We start from the raw sequence: 18,521 nt of genomic DNA on the forward strand, positions 1-18,521 counted from the left end.
ATTGAAGGGGTACCACTTGGAAAAATCTCAGAAAAATAGAAAAATTTTTTTTGTTCTTTATTATTAGCAATGTTCTTCTTAAATGAAACTAACACTGTAGAAGTTGAAACAACGAAATATTGATACCGAGTGGCATTGATTTTCGTATCGCTGGAGCTCGGGCGGGCATAGAAACGCAGAATCGTTCGGTTCGCCGATGAATCACGCCAATGGCAATCGTTTCCTTCGCAATAATGGCCGTAATAATGGAGCACGGCCAGATCGTTCGCCGCGATTACGCACGCGGTGCGGTCTTCTTCGCGGGCGGAATAAAAGCGGGGGAGAAGGGGGGAGAGGGAGGTCGCGTGTGTTTGCACGCGCGCTAACGCCACCCGCGCGTAATTGTCTTAATGACATGGAATTCTATAATCGCGTATAACTGCCGGGCAGAGACGTTAATTAATTTTGCCAGCGTCCCTCCGGCTGCCGTGAGCAAACATCGTGTTAACCTAAACAACGTAACTGTAAATACTGTGAAGAGGTTTGTTAGAAAAGATAAATAGTCGAGGAGTATCGGATTTAGGCGTTTTTGTCCCAGCGTATCGATGCTAGTAGTTTTACGGTCCCATCTCGTGAAAAGGCGCGAGGGAACGAGAGATCGTCGGTGAGGAACGGTTGCCTGGAACTGAGGAATTTGTTCGATTTTCCATCCAGATGTCGACGCGGCGAAGGCCTCATTGGAGAACGTACCGGGGAGCATGTACGAAAACGTATGCGTGCCAGATTTAGGTGATTTCCTGGGATACCGGGTGCCGACGACGCCGGTTCAACAGGTAGCCACGCCGGAACACAAGAGTCCAGCGACGCCAGCGAGTTCCGCGGCGGGGAACTCGTCGGCCACGCAAACCACCGGGAACCAAACGGCGACCCCCGCAGCGGCTGCGAACCCGTTGCAACCACCTTCCACCGCGGTCCCCGTGTCCTCGAGACAGTATCATAACGATGGTAAGTCTCTCTCTCTCTTTCTCTCTCTCTCTCTTTTCATCTCTGACTGCAGACTATTATGGTACAATTAGTTTGCTGGGAAGTTAAATGCAATAATTCAGCTGAGGAACGTACTGCGAGGTTTGGAAAAGATGAGTTGCCATGACGAAGCTAGATTTTAATATTTCATTATAGTGATACATAAATTTCATCTATCTTGTATTTATTCTCTGATAAATTCCTTTAGTTTCAACAGTTTTGGACATGCTATTTAAAATTGTCTTAGGAAAAGGCATTCACGAACTGTAACGTTTCCCAGCGCTCGGCCGAATAGTTACATTCTCCAACAGTCGATCGAGTCAGTACGTTTTTCGCTGCTCTGCCGAACTGTTATCTCTACCTGCGCTCGCCCAAGTAAGTACGTTCCTCAGCACTCGGCAGAATAATTATACGTCTTGCCTCCCAGCCGAGGAATTCTCTGGCTCGCGATCAGATTATTCCACCGTCGATATTCGGAATAGATCCGAGATCGGAAAACGAGACGAGGCGTCGATCGCGCGACAACCCGGTTTATTTATTTCCCCTCGTTGCGAGCGAAGGAAAGCGTTGCGAGTCGTGGCGGTCGTACAGAAGGAGTAGTTTCTCATTGTTACGTCAGGGTGGCTGATAGCGATCTCTCGGCAACCGCGGGTTTGCACGTGTGTTGCCACAGGTCTCTCATTATGTGCGTTCGCCTTCTCGTTTAACCGTTCCGTCGTCCGATCGTCAGAGTCCTCCGAAACGAAAACGAGCAGGATAGAATAGTAGGGACGACGGGGAGCGACAATCCGGCGCGGTCGCCGATTTCACCGAGAAATTTTTCGCGGTGTCAGCTTAGAAATCGACTCATTAACCGAGACTCCTCTTGACGCCACGGGGCAAAGGGTTCGCCGATTGCAATATATCTCCGCATCGCACGGTGCGCAATTCAACGTGATTCACCTTATTCTCCGCGTTTTCATCGGCTCAACTCTCTGACGCAACTCATTCAGCGGCGAAGGACTCGTCGTTCCACAGGCGAACAATGAAAAACTCGGCCTGGGAGTGGATCATCGTCCCATTCATCCGAACGAGCAATTTATTCCCATCCTGGTTTTTCCATCGGTTTCCCGGTTAACTGACCGTCCGTCTCCGATTCTTATAAATTCTTAAATTAAAAATTCTGTTTAACACTAGATTGCCCAAGGAAGTCATTTTAACTGCTTTTGGGCAATATAGGTATATACTAAGTTTCAGTCTTTCTAGTGTTAAAATGCATTTTGGGCAGCAGTATTCTTCTATCGCTTATCTGAGCATTAAAGTATGCGATTGACTTATCTCCAGATAGTTTTATCAGATAAATGCATAAATATTGAATTATGAAAACGCTCTAATACAAATATTAAAAATATGAAGTAGAGTGTATAAAAATTAACATGAGACGAAATCGTTTGTATGATTTTTGTTGTAACAGTTAAAAAGCTGATATTAATTCAGCGTTGTTCCACTCAATTTCTCGTGCTCCTAATCTGATTCGATTAACTGCTGCACGGAAAATTTCAAGTCAGTCACTCGGTTTGTTGAGTAATCAACGTCCAAGCGACGTTCGCGTGTTAGTAGGGATGGTTCGAGCGAACCAGAATCAGTGACACGCCCGTCAAGTGTACATACACAGGCTAGACCAGCGGCTCGAATAGAATGGAACCGAGTAGAACATTACGAGGATTCGTAGCGTAGGTAACAATTACCTAGCCGGGGGTCTTACGTCATTGCAGCAGTGACCGTGGGTGAACGAGGGAAAGTCGGCCCTCTGCACGGTTCGCCGCGGACAATGGAGACGCGCTGCGCCTCTCTCGACATCCTCGCGTTTAGTCTAAATAAAAAAATCTACTATCTTCCTCCACTCCCTATTGCCTCGGTTAAGAAAAACTTTTGTAATCCTAATAAGTAACGAGCCTAATTTCTGTTTACAAAACTAATCTTACAAATTTCTGTTTGTTAAATGCAACAGTTTTTATTCAACGTTTTATCGAGAATCTTGTATTAAAAAGACTTTTTATCTTTTCGAAATTCATCTCCCGTGATTATGTTTGTTTCTCATGAATCAGAGTCGATCTAATGAATGAGTAGATTAATGGAATGAATTATGAGAGTGAATTCGTGAAAGAGTCGAAGGAAGGCGCTCGCGCGCATTAACGTAATGCAGGTACGGTCGGTTCCGAGAGGAGGAGGTCGAAAGCGAGGATAAGCGAGAGTCGAACCAGAGACCTCGAAGAGCCGCGATACATAACGTAACAGTGCTCCGGCAAGCAGAAATAATGAGTCTATTATACGGTCGCCTGTGTTGGTCGTCGTCTTGCAACGACACGTTATGTACGTTCCTTACTTGATACAGTTCGCCAAACCCAATGAAATTTTTACCTGGCATACTCTATGATGTATCATCTATTTAATTTACGTACTCTGCTTTAGTACAGACATTTTTAATTCGATTCGCGACAGAGAAATCTAACTAAAGGCATGCTAGTAGCACCGATAGAGATATTATTAAAGAATGGCAACGTCTGTGTAATCGTTGGGACAATGAATGGGGCTCAAAACATAGTAACATTTAATAGCTGACAGCTAGAGTTACAACTTTTATTTAAAACATTTTGAAGAAAAAGTTTTTGCAACAAACAAATTTATTTATTTCATTATTGACGCTATCGAAAAAATTTTATATGGAAGTTGTAGGCACTGACGTTCTCTACAAAAAAAGGTTTTTGAACCTTCTCCCAATCTTGTTATCAGAAGAATTTTTTGCTAGAATGAGAAAAATTTGCAATGAACATTTTTCTTGATTACTCTTCGACAAAACATTTAAGGGACACATACTTGAAATATCATCGTCTCGTGTCTGTAATACAGTTCAGCTCGAGAAAGACGCTAGCAACGAGTATCAGAAAATAACCTGAACATATTTAATCGTAAATTGATTTTAATTAAAGTGAACTTTAAATCAAGCCAAATGAGATTATCGTTTTATATTTATTCCAGTCAAATCGGACGAGGATAACATTTTGGAGGATAGCGTTTCGACTGTTCGGTCACGAATGCTCGTCGCACGTGCACGAGCACGTAGCCAGTTCTGCATAAATTATTATTACAGAGGCCCGGTCCGTCGAATCCCGTGCGCGCAAAAGCGATTCCCTACGGTTTACTGACACTGACGCCCCGGCCAAAAAAGGCAGAGAGCCGCGTCGTGACGCCATTCGCTACGTTTATGGAAAGGTTAGTCAATCGTGCCGACGATCACAATGATTATTTGTTAAGCAACCACCGCGTGATAAATAATAACCGAGGCCGGGCACGCGGCATTTCGATGATCGCCCCTCACGGTTCGCCCCTCGGCGGTTTTCTTCGGCCACACGAGCCTCGTCACCGTTCCCCTTCGATCCTCCTTTTCCTTCGTGTTAAACCAGCCGCACGTGTACGCCTTCGGTGAACAGAAAATCGATCGGTGAACATCTTTTCAATCGGAGCTTCAGGTATTAAATGTCACTGGGATTAAAAGGGTTTTCTAGTGCTCATAAAAAGATCCCAGAAGCGATCGAGTATGGATCGGGTCAGGTATAGCATTGGAACTTCATTAATTAGCGACAATTCGAATCTGGAGAAATCGAACTGTCCGATGATACGACCATGTGCCAGCGCGCAGAGGAGAAGAGAGTAAGAATGAAAGGTTTGTAGAATTGTGCAAGGCCGGGGAACAAACGATAAAGAGGGATGAAGGATCCGTCGAGTAGGGTCGTAGAGGGATGAAACGATCGACGAAGGGGGGGAGGTTTCGCGCAGGTTGTATTCATTCACTCGTTCATTCATAGTTCGTGCACCACCTCGGGGGCCTACAAAGCCTCTAGCTCATTCAGAACTCACGACACGATCACGCAGCGTCTGTGTGCGTGCGCGTATATTTTTTTTCTCCGTCCCTTCTTCCTGTTGGTGTACGTTCGCCCTCGACGACGGCGTCGCGCGACGCCGTCGTCGTCGCCGTACTACAAACCGTGTTCGTTGATTGGTGGCTCGCTTCAGACTTAAAAAGAGACCTGGATGGATAAGATGATAGAAAGAAAAGGTTTAAAGAAAGAGAGAGAGAGAGAGAGAGCAAGCGTGGACTCACCTTGAGAGCGGAAGCCAAGGCAGGCCTCGGTAAAAGGGAGAGAGGAGGAGGAGTCCTACCCCAATATTCCGGGGAGCGAGATAGTTTTATAATGTCCTCGAGTGCTCCTCCCTTAATGCACCCCTAAATGCAGCCTTCGAGAACTGGCTATGCTCATTCTTTTCTCTATGTACTACGCGTGCACGACGTATTGTTGCTCACTTCGAGAACGTTCAGAATCGAACAGATGCAAGGAGAGGTCGTATAATCTCGTCGGACCACTTTCAGAACGAGTACGTTACGGTACGAACTGTTCTTAGAAATTTTAGTCTTTCTCTTAGATTTCCATCCCGAGTCTCCGCGTCTCCAGAGATTCGAACACGTTTCAGAACTTCAGATAACACGGTGTTGTTTCTACTGTTAGCCGAGGTTTCCGATAGCCTCGTACGATTTCAATCTGAAGCCTTATCTAGGAGGACACATGGTCTTCGAGGAACGTATAGGCACTAACAATTTTTCAATATAATGTTCCGCGTTTGTGGAATCGTCGAAAGTGTCTCCTTGAGAGTCTCTCGATCGGTCAACCCCCTCGGTACGACGCAAGGACAAAGGGCGGCGTGGCATGGAATAAAGGAAACCAGAGGAGTAAAATAAAGTGGGAGGCACGGCGTATAGCTGGTCGGAACGAAGGCAAGGAAAGCGGAAAAGAGAGAAAGAGAAAAGTGGCACGGAACAAGCAAAAGCGTGCAGAGAAACGGAGGCACAAGGCGCATCGAACTCTCGTGTCTTTATTGTGCGATGCTCATAAGTCCCATTACTATTGCCGACGGACTGTACATACGTACGAGAAGCGAGAGAGGCACGAGGCACAGGGGAGTGAGCGCTTCCGGTCCCCTCTGCATCACGTGCGAGCCTGCCGAACAGAGAGAACCCCCGTTTGCCTCGCCTCTCTTAACATCCGGTCTCTCCGCGCCCCCCCCCCTAGTCCCCTCTCAAAAATAGGCTAGGCCCTTCGAGTGTCGCTACCGAATATCATAACTGCGTCAGGCCATTCTTTACGCTCTGTCTCTAATTTCTTAGTAGGTGTTTTCGAATCGTCCTTGTTTTATTAAAAAAGTGGTCGATGAATAAAATATTTTTCATATTGGGATTCTCCCTGATTTGTACTCACAACTTATGCTTTGGCAAAAGGCAGGGTAATGAATGAGAAGGTCGAATCACTGTTTCAAGTACTAAAAGTTAAAATAGTAAAGGATTTCATGTTTCTTCGAAGAACACTTAAATTCGGTTTTCCCAACTGTGCTGGGAAGATGAGAGATAACGAGCGGTAAACGTGGTATTAAAATTCAATTAACCGTGCGGTGTAATTAAAAAAGCGGTTCGGGCATCGAGCAAGAAACAAGATTTCGCATTCAGGTGATACCTACTTTGTATGTAGAGGACGTAAAGACAAGGTATCCTTTAGTACTGTCTTTAATAAATGGATCCTGTTTGATAAAGAATTTTAACATAGTATTCACGTGTTTATCTCTGTAGGAAGTTCCATATTTTTATATCTTGAATTAACCATTATAGCGAATGTCCTAATTTCTGTCCAGGTTTTTTACTCACTGTCTTTGTTTCCGTCATTTTCATGTTAAACCAGTTAATAGAAATCGTGACAGGAATCGGGATGTTGAGTAAATATTGAATCTTTTGAATTTTTAAGATCGTGTTTTGATCAAATTAAATATCAGAGAGATCAGAACGAATCACGGTGTAAGTTCATAGAATCGATAAGATGATCGTTTCCGTGGAAAACCCGTGGCACATTTCCAGCCGCGGTGAGAACATCGTCCGGGTGGCAGCAGGTGGTTGAAGCTTCGAGGGGGCGTTTGTGGACCCCTACTCTTCCCCACTTTCCCCACCATGTTCACGTTCTATCCCCACGGAATGCCGCGTTTTCCCCACGAGGCCACGATTTCCCCTACCGATGAACCGATCCCCACCAACGGGGAGATATATTTCGCAGCTGCTTGAATCGCGTTCCCTCACGAGTGGCGAGGAAGGAGAAACTTGTGTTCGCCAAGAATGGGGTGCACGCTCGAGTGGGGATGAAAAACGGTCGGGTAGGGATGACGGCGGACTGGAGAGCGGAAACGGCGCGGCGCTTCGTCACAGTGACACGCGCGCTCACGTCAAGTGGAGAGTGCACGCGAGAGGAAGCTCCTTTTCTACGCGCGATTCGCGCCTCTCCGTCCCTCGGTCTTTTCCCTCCTACGTGTGTTTTCAAATAGATCGTAATTACCGCGTCGTTCCGTTGATACTCGTCTGTACACTGAAATTCCTGTCGGAGTTCGAACGTAACTCGGTTACCGTGGATATCAGTGCGAAGGACTACGAGTTCGAGGAGAACGAGAGCGATCGATTTTTAGAATAGAATTGATCTCGTCGGAATAGAATCGAGGATTCGGAGGCTGGGTACCACCGACCCTGTGTAATACCTGTTACGCTCGCTTTGGAATTATTCGGCATACTCGGTGCGACCGAAGTTTATCTCCAGGTGATAAAAGGTGTGAGAAACGTTGTAACCTTGGTCAATGCAAACTACTTGAATGTGTTTATCGCGTTCTGTGATACTGTGTCCCGGTGGATGGGAACCGACTGTGAACGATCCTGTGCCGTTGGAAATTTTACTGAACGATCGGTGACTCTCAAGGCGAGACGGTCGCATCAGAACCTTCGTAAACCCGCAGGATATTCTGAAGATAATCACGGACTCTGGACGAGTGAATGAGAGTCATGCTAAAGTCGAATGATCGACTGTTCTGCTGGAAAATCGGATCGAAAGTTTGCGGTCGATCCTGAGAACGAGCACGACGACGACGACGACGACGACGACGACGACGACGACGGTGAAACGAGAGAGGCGGCTGCACGAATGCGTGGATGCATCGCCGGGAGTAGCTGCGCGTCGAGGATCGAGGAGGAGCAGTGCGCCGGTCAAGAGAAACGGCAGCGGGTGTCATTATACGAGGTACGTCACGGCGGGCGTCGCGGGCGTCGAGACGTCGCGGCCTTCGGGGCAGGCGCCGGCCATAATCGTCGGCACGTACGGGAATCACGCGGATCCGATCGGACAACAACAGGCGGCGAGTAGCGGCACGGCTGCATCTTCGGAGATGGTGCTCCACATGCTGGACACGCTGATGACAGGCCACGAACCGTTCTACGCCGATTACCCGTCGTACCAGGAGGCGGAGCCTCTCACCCATCCGCATCACCAGCATCAGCATCAGCACGCGATACCCAGGAACACCGGCATGCCACCGGTCTCCTTGGACGCGACCACCCACACGCCAGGTAGCTCTCTTGATAACGAATCGTCGAAACTCTTCACGTTCTCCACACGACGCATCGATCTTTGCATAGATCGAGGGTCGTCACGAGTGCAAAATGATTTTCTGAGAATCTCTCTTGCACTCAATGAGATGTTAATGTTAGTAACTGAGGTAAATGCCCCAAAATGTGTCGTGAACAAAAATTGGGACATTTTCTTTATTACACAAGACATTTTATTATGAAGAAAGCAGTTGACATTTCTTGCACCAATTCTTCTATAGATCGTAAGCGTTCCGAGCAAGGAAGAAGAGTATTCAGGACAATGCCTGTTGTATTGAATTAAATGTTGAAGTGCTCAGCTACGATGGTGTTGCTTGGTTTGTTATATCAGAGATTTTGAAGACAAGTTTTTGGGAAGAACGAGTACCAGACTCGTTGCAATGGACGATCTTATAAATTGAAATTTCTTCGGAGCCTTGGCTTTATCTCGCAGATATCGGCGTCTATATATAGTTATTCCCGACTGAATACATGCAATCATTGCATTCGATATCTGATTGGAGTATTCGTTCTGGGAAATTCGCTCATTTGAAATTCCTCGAGTGTGGACGGATCTCGGAGAAGCTTCAAAGCTGGCAACAGGTAGCCTCCTGATCAGAATTTCGTCCATTCACAGTTTCAACATTTGGCTCGACGAGATACGTCTCGTGAACAGCATAACGAGGATAATTGTCGGCGTTGATTCGTCCCGCGCTCGATCGACCTCTACCCTCGGCAGGGATCTGATTCTCGTTCAGGGGATCACCGCGGGTTTTCGTCTAGCGTAGCTTGACGCGTCTCGTTCAAGCCAAGTGCTCGTGCCGCTCGTGCCGGCGCGGTGTGCAGCTTAATTGGCCATTTGGCCAAGGTCAATCGTCTACGATTGCATTAAAGTGCATCACCGGTGCAACGAGACGAAAGCGTTTCGACGTAAACCGTCGATCGAAGCTCGTCGACGACGTTACTACATTTTAATTCGATCTGAATTCGGAAAGTCGTAATTCTCTATTCGAGACTCGATATTTTGGCTTCCCAGCGCTCTAGAAATGAGTTTCATACAAAACTCTAAGCAATTTTCAATAGTTTAGAATTAGGCAATCACTGGCAACGTTTCGAAATTGATGATTCACAGTCCTTTTGAAATGAATCGAAGATGGTGGGAGATTTCGCGCAGGAGGATCGTCGGTTAACGTCGGGAGGCAAAGAAAGGCCGAGGAGGCAGCGTTCGATAATGATCGTTGTGCTTCTGCCGCATAATGATCCGTAACTATATCGTTATTTTTAACGCGAGGGATTCTTTTGTTCGCGATGCACGTCGCCTCTCTTCGCAACTAGGTGTGGCCAGATGCTAAATTGCCAATAAACTTGGTGCCGAGCGGTGCAAGGTCGGAATTGCACGCTTCGCAGCCCCCGATTGGATTTGAAGAACCGAGCGAACATGAGATTTCCATGAACGGGCGCTATTAACGTAGCCACGAATTAACCAGGCGACCGTGCAATTATTCCGGAATCGCGTCGATTGAAACGAGCTGACGATCGTCTCTGACGATAAAGGGGGATGGAACCGATAGTCGAATCCGATGGCCGATGATTCTAGGGTTTTGGCTCAATTTTTAATTCATTCCCCAGTCGTTTCAACTCGTTTCATTTAGAGATGGATAATAATTGATACGAGCTATTTCGATTCTTTGAGGCTGCTCTTGGATAAAAATAATGATAAAGCGTTGAAAATTTAAGTTATTAGGTATTACATTAAGAAGCCTTACCAGTATGACCGCCTAAATTTAAGTCATTATTGGGAATTTTTTTTAAGAAAAGTATTCTATGGAATTTTTTAAACTTCATGGATGTGTTTGCCTATAAATGAACTGTGTAAAATAATTTTTTCGTACAAAAATAACTAAAAGTGACCAAGTTATGCGCTATCTACCGAGACGCCAAAAAGAAAGTACCTCAACTGCTGACATCATACAATTCGCTGAGGTGCTTGAAATGAAAAAAGACAAAGACACTCTTAAACTAGAAAGTATTCTCCGTTGTATAATCTCGGATATCCGAAAAATGTTGAAATCTGACAAAATGGCGAAGTTTTTAAGAAATTCTTCGATTTTTCCTTGAAAAAATTGTTTTTTCGTTGCTAAAGTTATAGTTTTCATCCAATGAAGAATATCCTAGACCATTGAACAATAAAGCATGTCTAGGACACTGTTAAAATTTCAAATCAATCGGATAATTGATTTTTGAGTTATATTGTCAGCAAATTTGAAAAATATCATTTCGAGAAAAACGCATTTAAAGCATTAACTATTACATTATTGCTTATATTATATTAATACTATTATAAGGCTGCCATTCGAAAACTAGTTGAGATCCGGCCATGAAATTTTAGTATATTTTTGAAGGTATAAACTTTCGAAAAATGCAAAAAAAACGCCCCTTAATAAAACACTTTTTATATTGAATAACAGAATTTTTATTTCATTTATGAAGAAATGTACATGCGATGATGAGAGACCTTTAGAATTTGGAATACATAGTTCACAAATATTTTAAAGTTGACATAATATTATCTCCGAGGATACAATTTAAAAGTTAATCGCTACAAATAGTGATTATAGCTCCTTTTCACATTATTGAACTTTTGGCAAAGATACGGCTCGTACGATTTTAAATATACGAGCAGCTTAGGAACGATTGAATATGCGGAAGCATGGAAAAATGAATAAATGCATATGTATACATTGGGAATCGTCGCGCGAGGATAACTACAATCTGCCTCGACTGTTTTCATAGATTGTTGAAAGCGAGGCGTACGTAGATATTCTGTAGATTAGTAGACAGTAACGTGTGCAATAGGTATTTGATTGTTACATTGAATCCCTTCACTTAAAAAATAATGCAATCAGTCTTGTGTAAAGCTTCAACATTCTACGTGGAACTAACAATTCAGACATAGTAAAACTTAGCTTGTCAGTTAATATAACACAGATTTGCGGATTTTACGTCTTAGTAGAAGAATTCGATATGCATAAAATGTGAGAATGCATAGAAAATGGAAAAATGTGCAGAGCATCAAGAGTATAATTTTTGAAGAGTGAAAGAAGTCTTCAAATTCCAGTTTCTTAGTTTACAAAGGTTTTAGGTAAAATCCATAGTCTGGAATTTAATGCTAGAAACGATAGTTTTGGACGGTTGAGCGCAGCCGGCGTCTCACCAAAGATTTATTGTCCCGGCGGTTCGTAAAAAAGAGTCGTAGAACAACAGAGAAAATTGCGGTCTCGAACAATGGACGCGACGTATAAAATGTTCACGTTGATAAAGTGACGCGCGTATAAATTTTCCACGCGTTTCCTCGCGCAGCAGCGCACGGCTCGTTTTGGTTGAAAAAACACGCGCGCACCAGCTCGCGTCGCATCGTCGCGATGCCAGCCCGCAGGGACTGTGGGAGAGTTCGCAGGTCACCGGTCTACCGAACAATAAGCGATTTCGTTGCCGCCGAGAGCGACTTTTTTTATTTTTCTCTCTCTTTTTTTAACCTTCAGTCCTTATAATCGTTCGCTGTTGCTAGCGCATGTTCATTGCCACGCGACGATCTTCGGATTCTTTTCAGATTTCCAGCGTCGATTTTAATGATCTTTCACATAAAACGAATTTAGCTGAAAATGCATGTTCCTCTGAAAATCTGTTCACCTTCTAGTGTATTTTGAAATAACACAAGCTTGCATGCATTCATTGAATTCTTAATGAAAGTCGAAGTCGATTATTTGCATATAAGGCAGCGTAAATCGTGACATCTAACACGAAGACAAATTTGGAATTCTTCATGAATACTAAAATCCCCTTAATTCAATGTACAATACTTAAAAGCTGTTCCTGTTTATATCATTTTTTTAAAACTGATATATGTATAGTACGTCTTTCAATTTCTCTTCACGTCATTATTTTCTACCCACTGGTTTAAGATTACATGTTGAAATATAGGAAGGAAGAGACAGTGAATAGAAATTGGAACATTTACTGTATTATGTCTCGCCTCGCGTAAAATCCAGACAATTTTATCGTCGAATTGTAATTAAAACTAAAAATAAGTCTCCACTTGGTGCGCCTGAACGATTTCGATACAGGCCAAGAAAAGTAGGAAGAGAGACATATAGAAAAAGATAGATAATGGGCTTCCGGCGTTGAAAGCGTTCGCGGGCCAGGTTTTAATTTTCGAGAGGCCGCCGGGTCTGCCCCGTCCTCCTCGTCCTCTTCTTCTTCTTCTTCTTCTTCTTCGACGACTTGTACACACGCAGCAGCTGTGCGAGCTGTCCCGACTGCCGTTTCATTCGATTTGGCGCGTGCCTCGTGTTGCTGGCCACGTTGCGCTGGTTTTCGTTTCGTTGCTCCGCCGTTACTCGCTGACCGACCCTCGGCACCTGTTCCACAGCTGATACGCGGCTGGTCACTTTTGCTCGCTCGAAACATTCTTCCTTTTCCCATTCCACGTTGTTTCTCCTCTCGTTAGAGTGCCACCAGAACCGAGCCGAGCTTAACTTTCGTTCAACTATTGCATAAATGAATGATCAACGACTCTGCACGTTTCCTCATTCACGTTCCAAAAATGAAATCCATTCATCTAACATCTCTTCTAATCTTATAATAATGGTTTGTTGGCGTGAGCACTGACGAGCGTTTGAATCGAAATTTTTCAAGATCCTGGAAATTCGAATCACTTCGTAGGTTTCGAAGGTAAGAATTCTTGAAAGTCTGCATCGTCTCGGAAGGCTCTGTTATTTCAAATGGTTCCAATAATGAAATAAGTGAAATGAAAGATGTAGATTGAAAAATATATGAAATTCGACCCAAAGTAAAGAAAAGGTCTTCGGTTAATACGAATTCAATTAAGGGAATTTTAGTATTCAAAATAAACAAAAGCTTTTCGATAATCAAATTTGTCGTACGACTTCAAAACCTATCGATACATATAAGACAGTGGAAGATCTCAAGACGATTAATACTTTTGAGACTCCGAGAGCTCTGAGCTTCGAATCGGATTCGAAGTGTTTCACATCGCTTACGACAAGTATGAATATAAAACGGTGGTATCTACGACGAGAGACGGTCGGCATATTAAAAGACCTCAGATCGAGAGGCGGAGGAGCGGAGTTTAAAGAGCCGCGAAATTCCAGAACCGCCCAAAAGTATGCCAGCTCTGTTCAGATTTAAAAAACCGGGGGATTAAAAAAGAATAAGCGGTAAGACAAACGCGAGGCAGGACGAAAGGAAAAAGAATCGTTCGTTCCTCGGGCAGCGATTGTTCATCCGTGTGAACAAACGCGCGGTCTGAATGCTCAGGAATTTCGGAATAGTTTCGTTGCTCCCGTTCCCTTTTTTCGAGTCCCCGGGACGAAAGCGACGAACGGAGGAACGTGCAAGAACGAGAGAGAGAAGAGGGTGCATTTAGGTTCGATGAAAACATGTATGTAGGTTGTACACGCCACTCTCGCGGAGAGAGGTACACGCGGGGCAAAGTGTCGACGGGTTTTAACCGTGTGCGCCGGGCGGCGGCGGCGACGGCGGCGGCGTCTTCTGTGTGCGCGCGGCACACCGCCCGTGAGGGCCGGCTCGAAGCTGCACTCCCACGCTCACCGTCCATGAAATGGGGTGCGAGGTGCAGCTACACGCCAGCCTGCGCAGGTGTAGGTGGTAGTGATGGTGGTGCGCACGAGGGCCCGTCCCTTGGGCCCTATTAACGTCGCTGCTCCTCGCGAACCGTATGAGAACCCGCATGGACTTATGATAATTCCGCGCGTAGTTACACTCTTCTCTCGTTCTTTTACCGTATTAAAAAATGAAATCTGGCCACGAATGAAAGATGCTTGCTTAGAGTAGGTCGCGACATTCATCAACATTCATTATATATTAAATATTTCATTGTAATACTCCTAAAAATTATTAAAAAATTGCACTTTTCGTTCTCGTGTAGGAATACTCTCGCCAGATTTAATTTTCTTTTCAAAGAGATATTTAACGATCCAAAAATCTTCTCGAAAGCGTAGTCCTGTGAACCTTTTGCGCTATTTTTATCAACGAAACAGAGGGAGAAACGTGAGTTCACCGAGAAATGTTAGAAGATTCACGTGACTAGCCCCGTAAGAAAATTATTTTGTGCGAATGCACATTAATGATAGTCGCTTTATACCGCAGTCGGTGATTAACGAAAGTCAGCGTGGTGTAATAATTCATTGTTTTAAAAATAATCGTCCGACGTCAGTACTCTCGAACCATTATACATGCTTATACATGGAATTCTTTGATCAGCCCATTTATCTTTTTAATCGCGTGTCTGTTTATCCAAGAAATGATCAATCTAAATCTCCGATTGATCGACGGTGTAAGGGAACATCGTTTCAGCGGTCCGTGGAAATTCCAGTGGCTCGTGTTTAGCCAAAGCGATAGCCGCTCGTTATGGATCGAATGCCCCGGGCCACCTGTTTTCCTTACCGTTAAAAAGACTAAGTGTGGGAACGTCGGCTGGTCACATATGTATATCGCGCATTATTCCGGCTGTCCGCGCAACGCGACGGCTCACCCGGTGGATTAGAATAATCCATGAGAAGCCATTGTCCTGTTGGGTTCGTCAAACGTGAACGAGTTTTAGAACAATAATTGCCGAGTTAAGTAGAAATATTTGCAAATCGTTCCGTTAATGTTAGGTTTGTCAATTGAGGCTAGTCGAGTAAACTGGCAATCGTAGAACTGAAGAAAGAATGAGAGCTTAGCGTTATCGGTATTTTTCGCTTCGGTTTGACTAATTAAACAGCAGTCGTTTTTTTTTATATGTACAAGCGAAACGAACGATAATGCACGAAGGGAAACAAGTATCGTGGAATACCAAATGCGAGAACCGTGACTGGAAATCGTAGCAACCCTTTGTTTTACATCAACGTGTAAATGCTAGGATGCTAAATGAGATTTTAATTAAAATATTGCAGCTGGAATAAAACGTCATTGTTTCTACGGTTCAGAAAAAGTTTCTCATGGAGTAGTTTCATTGATCCTCACGGAGAACGTTTCATAATTCCGTGATCCTTCGATATTAGCTCACGTCGTCCAGCGAACGAGGACGAATTCAGGGTGTCCGTAAGAAAAGGGTTGAAACAGTTAAAACTTACGCAGTTTCTCCTTTTTCATACTTTCCCTTATCGTTGAATGATTGATTCGAAACGCTATCTACGGTGGCTGCACAATTTCGATCGAAGACGCGTCGCATCGAGGAATTTCGCGGTTTCGCAGCCTCCGAAATGGGTGCGCGTGCGACGGACGGGTTCCTCGGTTCCTCGTTGCTGAGGAAAGGAAGTTGAGGATAGGCGGAGTTGTTTCGAGCCAATCGTCGAGATGCGCAACGCCCACGTTCCTCCCTGCAGCCTCCGTGCCTCTCGTTGACACTGCACTCTCCTCAGGATCGATGAGATAGACGATAGATCGAAATTTCATTACACGTTCCGAAGACACCTGAAACGATTCGAGGATGGTAAATGGAGATTTTCGCTTTGAATTGCAGGAGGCTATAATCACTTACGTAGTCCCGTGTGCCAAGAGGAGAACCAGAAGGATGAAACATCGCCGCCACCGCACAACCATAACACGCAAGCACCTAACTCTCATTCCACCACTCCGAACAGTAACAACAACAATAATAACAACAACAGTGCGAACAACGCTTACATACATTTACGGAGCTTAAACCAGTTAAAAACTGAATGTAAGTGTGTCGGACAGAAAACAGTTAAACGAAACCGTGAGGGTGCGAAGCAAGATTAGATTATACCGTCGTGTTGACTTATTTACAGCGAATTATAGCAATCACCATATAACGGAGCACCTCCAGGGAGGCGGCGGTGGATTGACGAGCGGTAACGATCTCGCGGGTACAGGGAGCAACGAGAGCGACTTGAGGGTCAGTCAAACAGCGACGGAGAGCTACATGACTCCGGCTCATTATTCTGGCTACGACGAGGCCTCGGAGTATCACAGTTTGTCGCAGGATCATCAGCCGCCGCACCCTTACATGGACGGTTCGCCGGAGTTCTACAGCACCAGCGGGATTCACCTAGAGCCGAAGTATCAACCGTCGCCGTTTAAAAATTATCCTCGTGGTGAGTTCTTATGCTTGTAGCCAGGGGTTGGAAACGTGATATAGTAAATCCCTCAGTTTCTGTTCACGTCAGTTAGTTTAAGATCACATGCAAAGTCATAGAAAAGAAAAACAGAATGTTATTAGTCAGAATCCCAAAGAAAAGCATTAGAGCAAAAGCATTAAAGCATAAAGCATTATTAAAGATTTTGAAGTTCTTTATCTGGGATCACTAATTTACATGAAATTCGCGGTAGGTCGATATCACGAGGGTTATAGCGAAGGCAGCGGATACGGACAGTACGACGCAACGCCATTCCAAACGGTTCCAGGAAGCGGAAGCGGAGGTGGAGGTGGCGGCGTTGGCGGTGATCAATGGGGCGTCGGTCCTCTGGAGCACCTGTCCCATCATCCGGCGTTCCTAGCCGGTCTTGGACCCAGGGATTCTTCCAATCCTCATCACGCGTCGTCCATTGGAAACAATCCTGACCAGAAGCCCCTCCTGCAGAGCGCGATGATCCCCGGCTATACAAGTAATTTATAATTGTCCGAAAGCGGAACGTTTAACTGGTCCCGCAAAAAAGATTGTTCCAAGGTTTCCTTGTGGACGTTCCAGGCAGCGGGCCATGCTTCACCGGTTCCGGACCTATTCAACTCTGGCAGTTTCTGTTAGAACTGTTAACGGACAAATCGTGTCAGGGGTTCATCTCGTGGACCGGCGACGGCTGGGAGTTCAAGCTGACGGACCCGGACGAGGTGGCGCGTCGTTGGGGCATTCGTAAAAACAAGCCTAAAATGAACTACGAGAAGCTGAGCCGCGGTCTGCGTTACTATTACGACAAGAATATCATACATAAAACAGCCGGCAAACGATACGTTTATCGCTTCGTCTGTGACTTACAGAGTCTCCTAGGGTAAGTGTGCTATACTTTTCTATCAACTACAGTCATTCACATTAATATTCGTTTACGCGTATTGGCAACCGGAGTATGGTCGTTCTGTCATTAGCAGGGCATCGTTATTTAATTTTAGATACAGTCCTGAAGAACTCCACGCAATGGTAGACTTGAAACCAGAGAAGAAGGAAGAAGACTGAATTTTTGTTTGAAGACGCGATTGAGGACTGTCGTTTTGTCGAGAGAAAGTAAAAGAAAGAAGACTTCGAAAGTGATTCCTCGAGCACTATCGCGCTGAAACAATGATAACGTAACGAGAACAATGTGAAACGAACAAACGAGATCAGCAGGAGGAAGCAAATGGTGTGTCTGTTGAACGAAAGAACTCTTCTCGCGAACAGAAGACACATTGAAAAAGCAGAATAATTATTGTCGTCTCCTAACATTCAGATACGTATACACATATATATAAATATATGGTTAAATCGAATCGGTCGTATGTACCAAAGACAGGGTCTGCATACCATTGGTGCCTAAAGTTAAAACGAAAAATTGTGAATTTGTTTCTAAGTGATTAATTTGCCAAGCCAGATTTTAGATGATATTTATAGGAAATAAAAAAAAAACTCAACAATTTATACATATTATATATATTATACATATGAATATATATATAAATATATATAAATATATATATATATTTTTAATGTTACATGATTTCTAAACAGTACGTCGAGCGCACACGGTGCGATATCTAAATTATTTATGTCCGAATCATTTATGAACGTACGTGTTACAACACCAACACATGTGATTGTTATTATACTATAATTTTACCATTACAATAAAGCCATTATATCATTATTAGACGGCGAGCGTTTCGATTCGACGTATTCAAATGCTTTTTTTACGTGTAGATTATTAACTAAATAAGTTTTAGTATTAAAAGGAAAAAAAAAAGAATCGCGTCCCCGAGCTTGCTTGGGTGCAACAATCGTAAAACGAACTCCGTTTTTTTTTTAAC

At 44.4% G+C, this 18,521-nt stretch overlaps 1 protein-coding gene across 9 annotated transcripts in view; it reads left to right on the forward strand.

The window, feature by feature from the left end:
• The window catches only part of pnt (ETS transcription factor pointed), a 108,382-nt gene extending 90,016 nt beyond the window's left edge, over nucleotides 1-18,366 (forward strand). For 6 of the 9 annotated variants that reach the window (XM_026819486.1, XM_026819485.1, XM_026819488.1 and 3 more), the window contains 6 exons: nucleotides 694-984; nucleotides 16,029-16,229; nucleotides 16,318-16,623; nucleotides 16,859-17,134; nucleotides 17,197-17,515; nucleotides 17,634-18,366. In XM_026819486.1, coding sequence (XP_026675287.1) covers nucleotides 694-984; nucleotides 16,029-16,229; nucleotides 16,318-16,623; nucleotides 16,859-17,134; nucleotides 17,197-17,515; nucleotides 17,634-17,697 — 1,457 coding nt within the window. In that variant the 3' untranslated portion in view covers nucleotides 17,698-18,366. The remainder of the gene's footprint in view (nucleotides 1-693; nucleotides 985-16,028; nucleotides 16,230-16,317; nucleotides 16,624-16,858; nucleotides 17,135-17,196; nucleotides 17,516-17,633) is intronic. The other 3 variants (XM_026819487.1, XM_018036639.2, XM_026819491.1) reach the window with 2 other exon arrangements.
• Nucleotides 18,367-18,521: the final 155 nt, after the last annotated feature.

The sequence above is a fragment of the Ceratina calcarata genome, unplaced genomic scaffold (assembly GCF_001652005.2).
Source record: "Ceratina calcarata isolate Rehan_Ccalc_2016 unplaced genomic scaffold, ASM165200v1 scaffold151.2, whole genome shotgun sequence".
In the NCBI taxonomy this organism is placed as follows: Eukaryota; Metazoa; Arthropoda; class Insecta; order Hymenoptera; family Apidae; genus Ceratina; species Ceratina calcarata.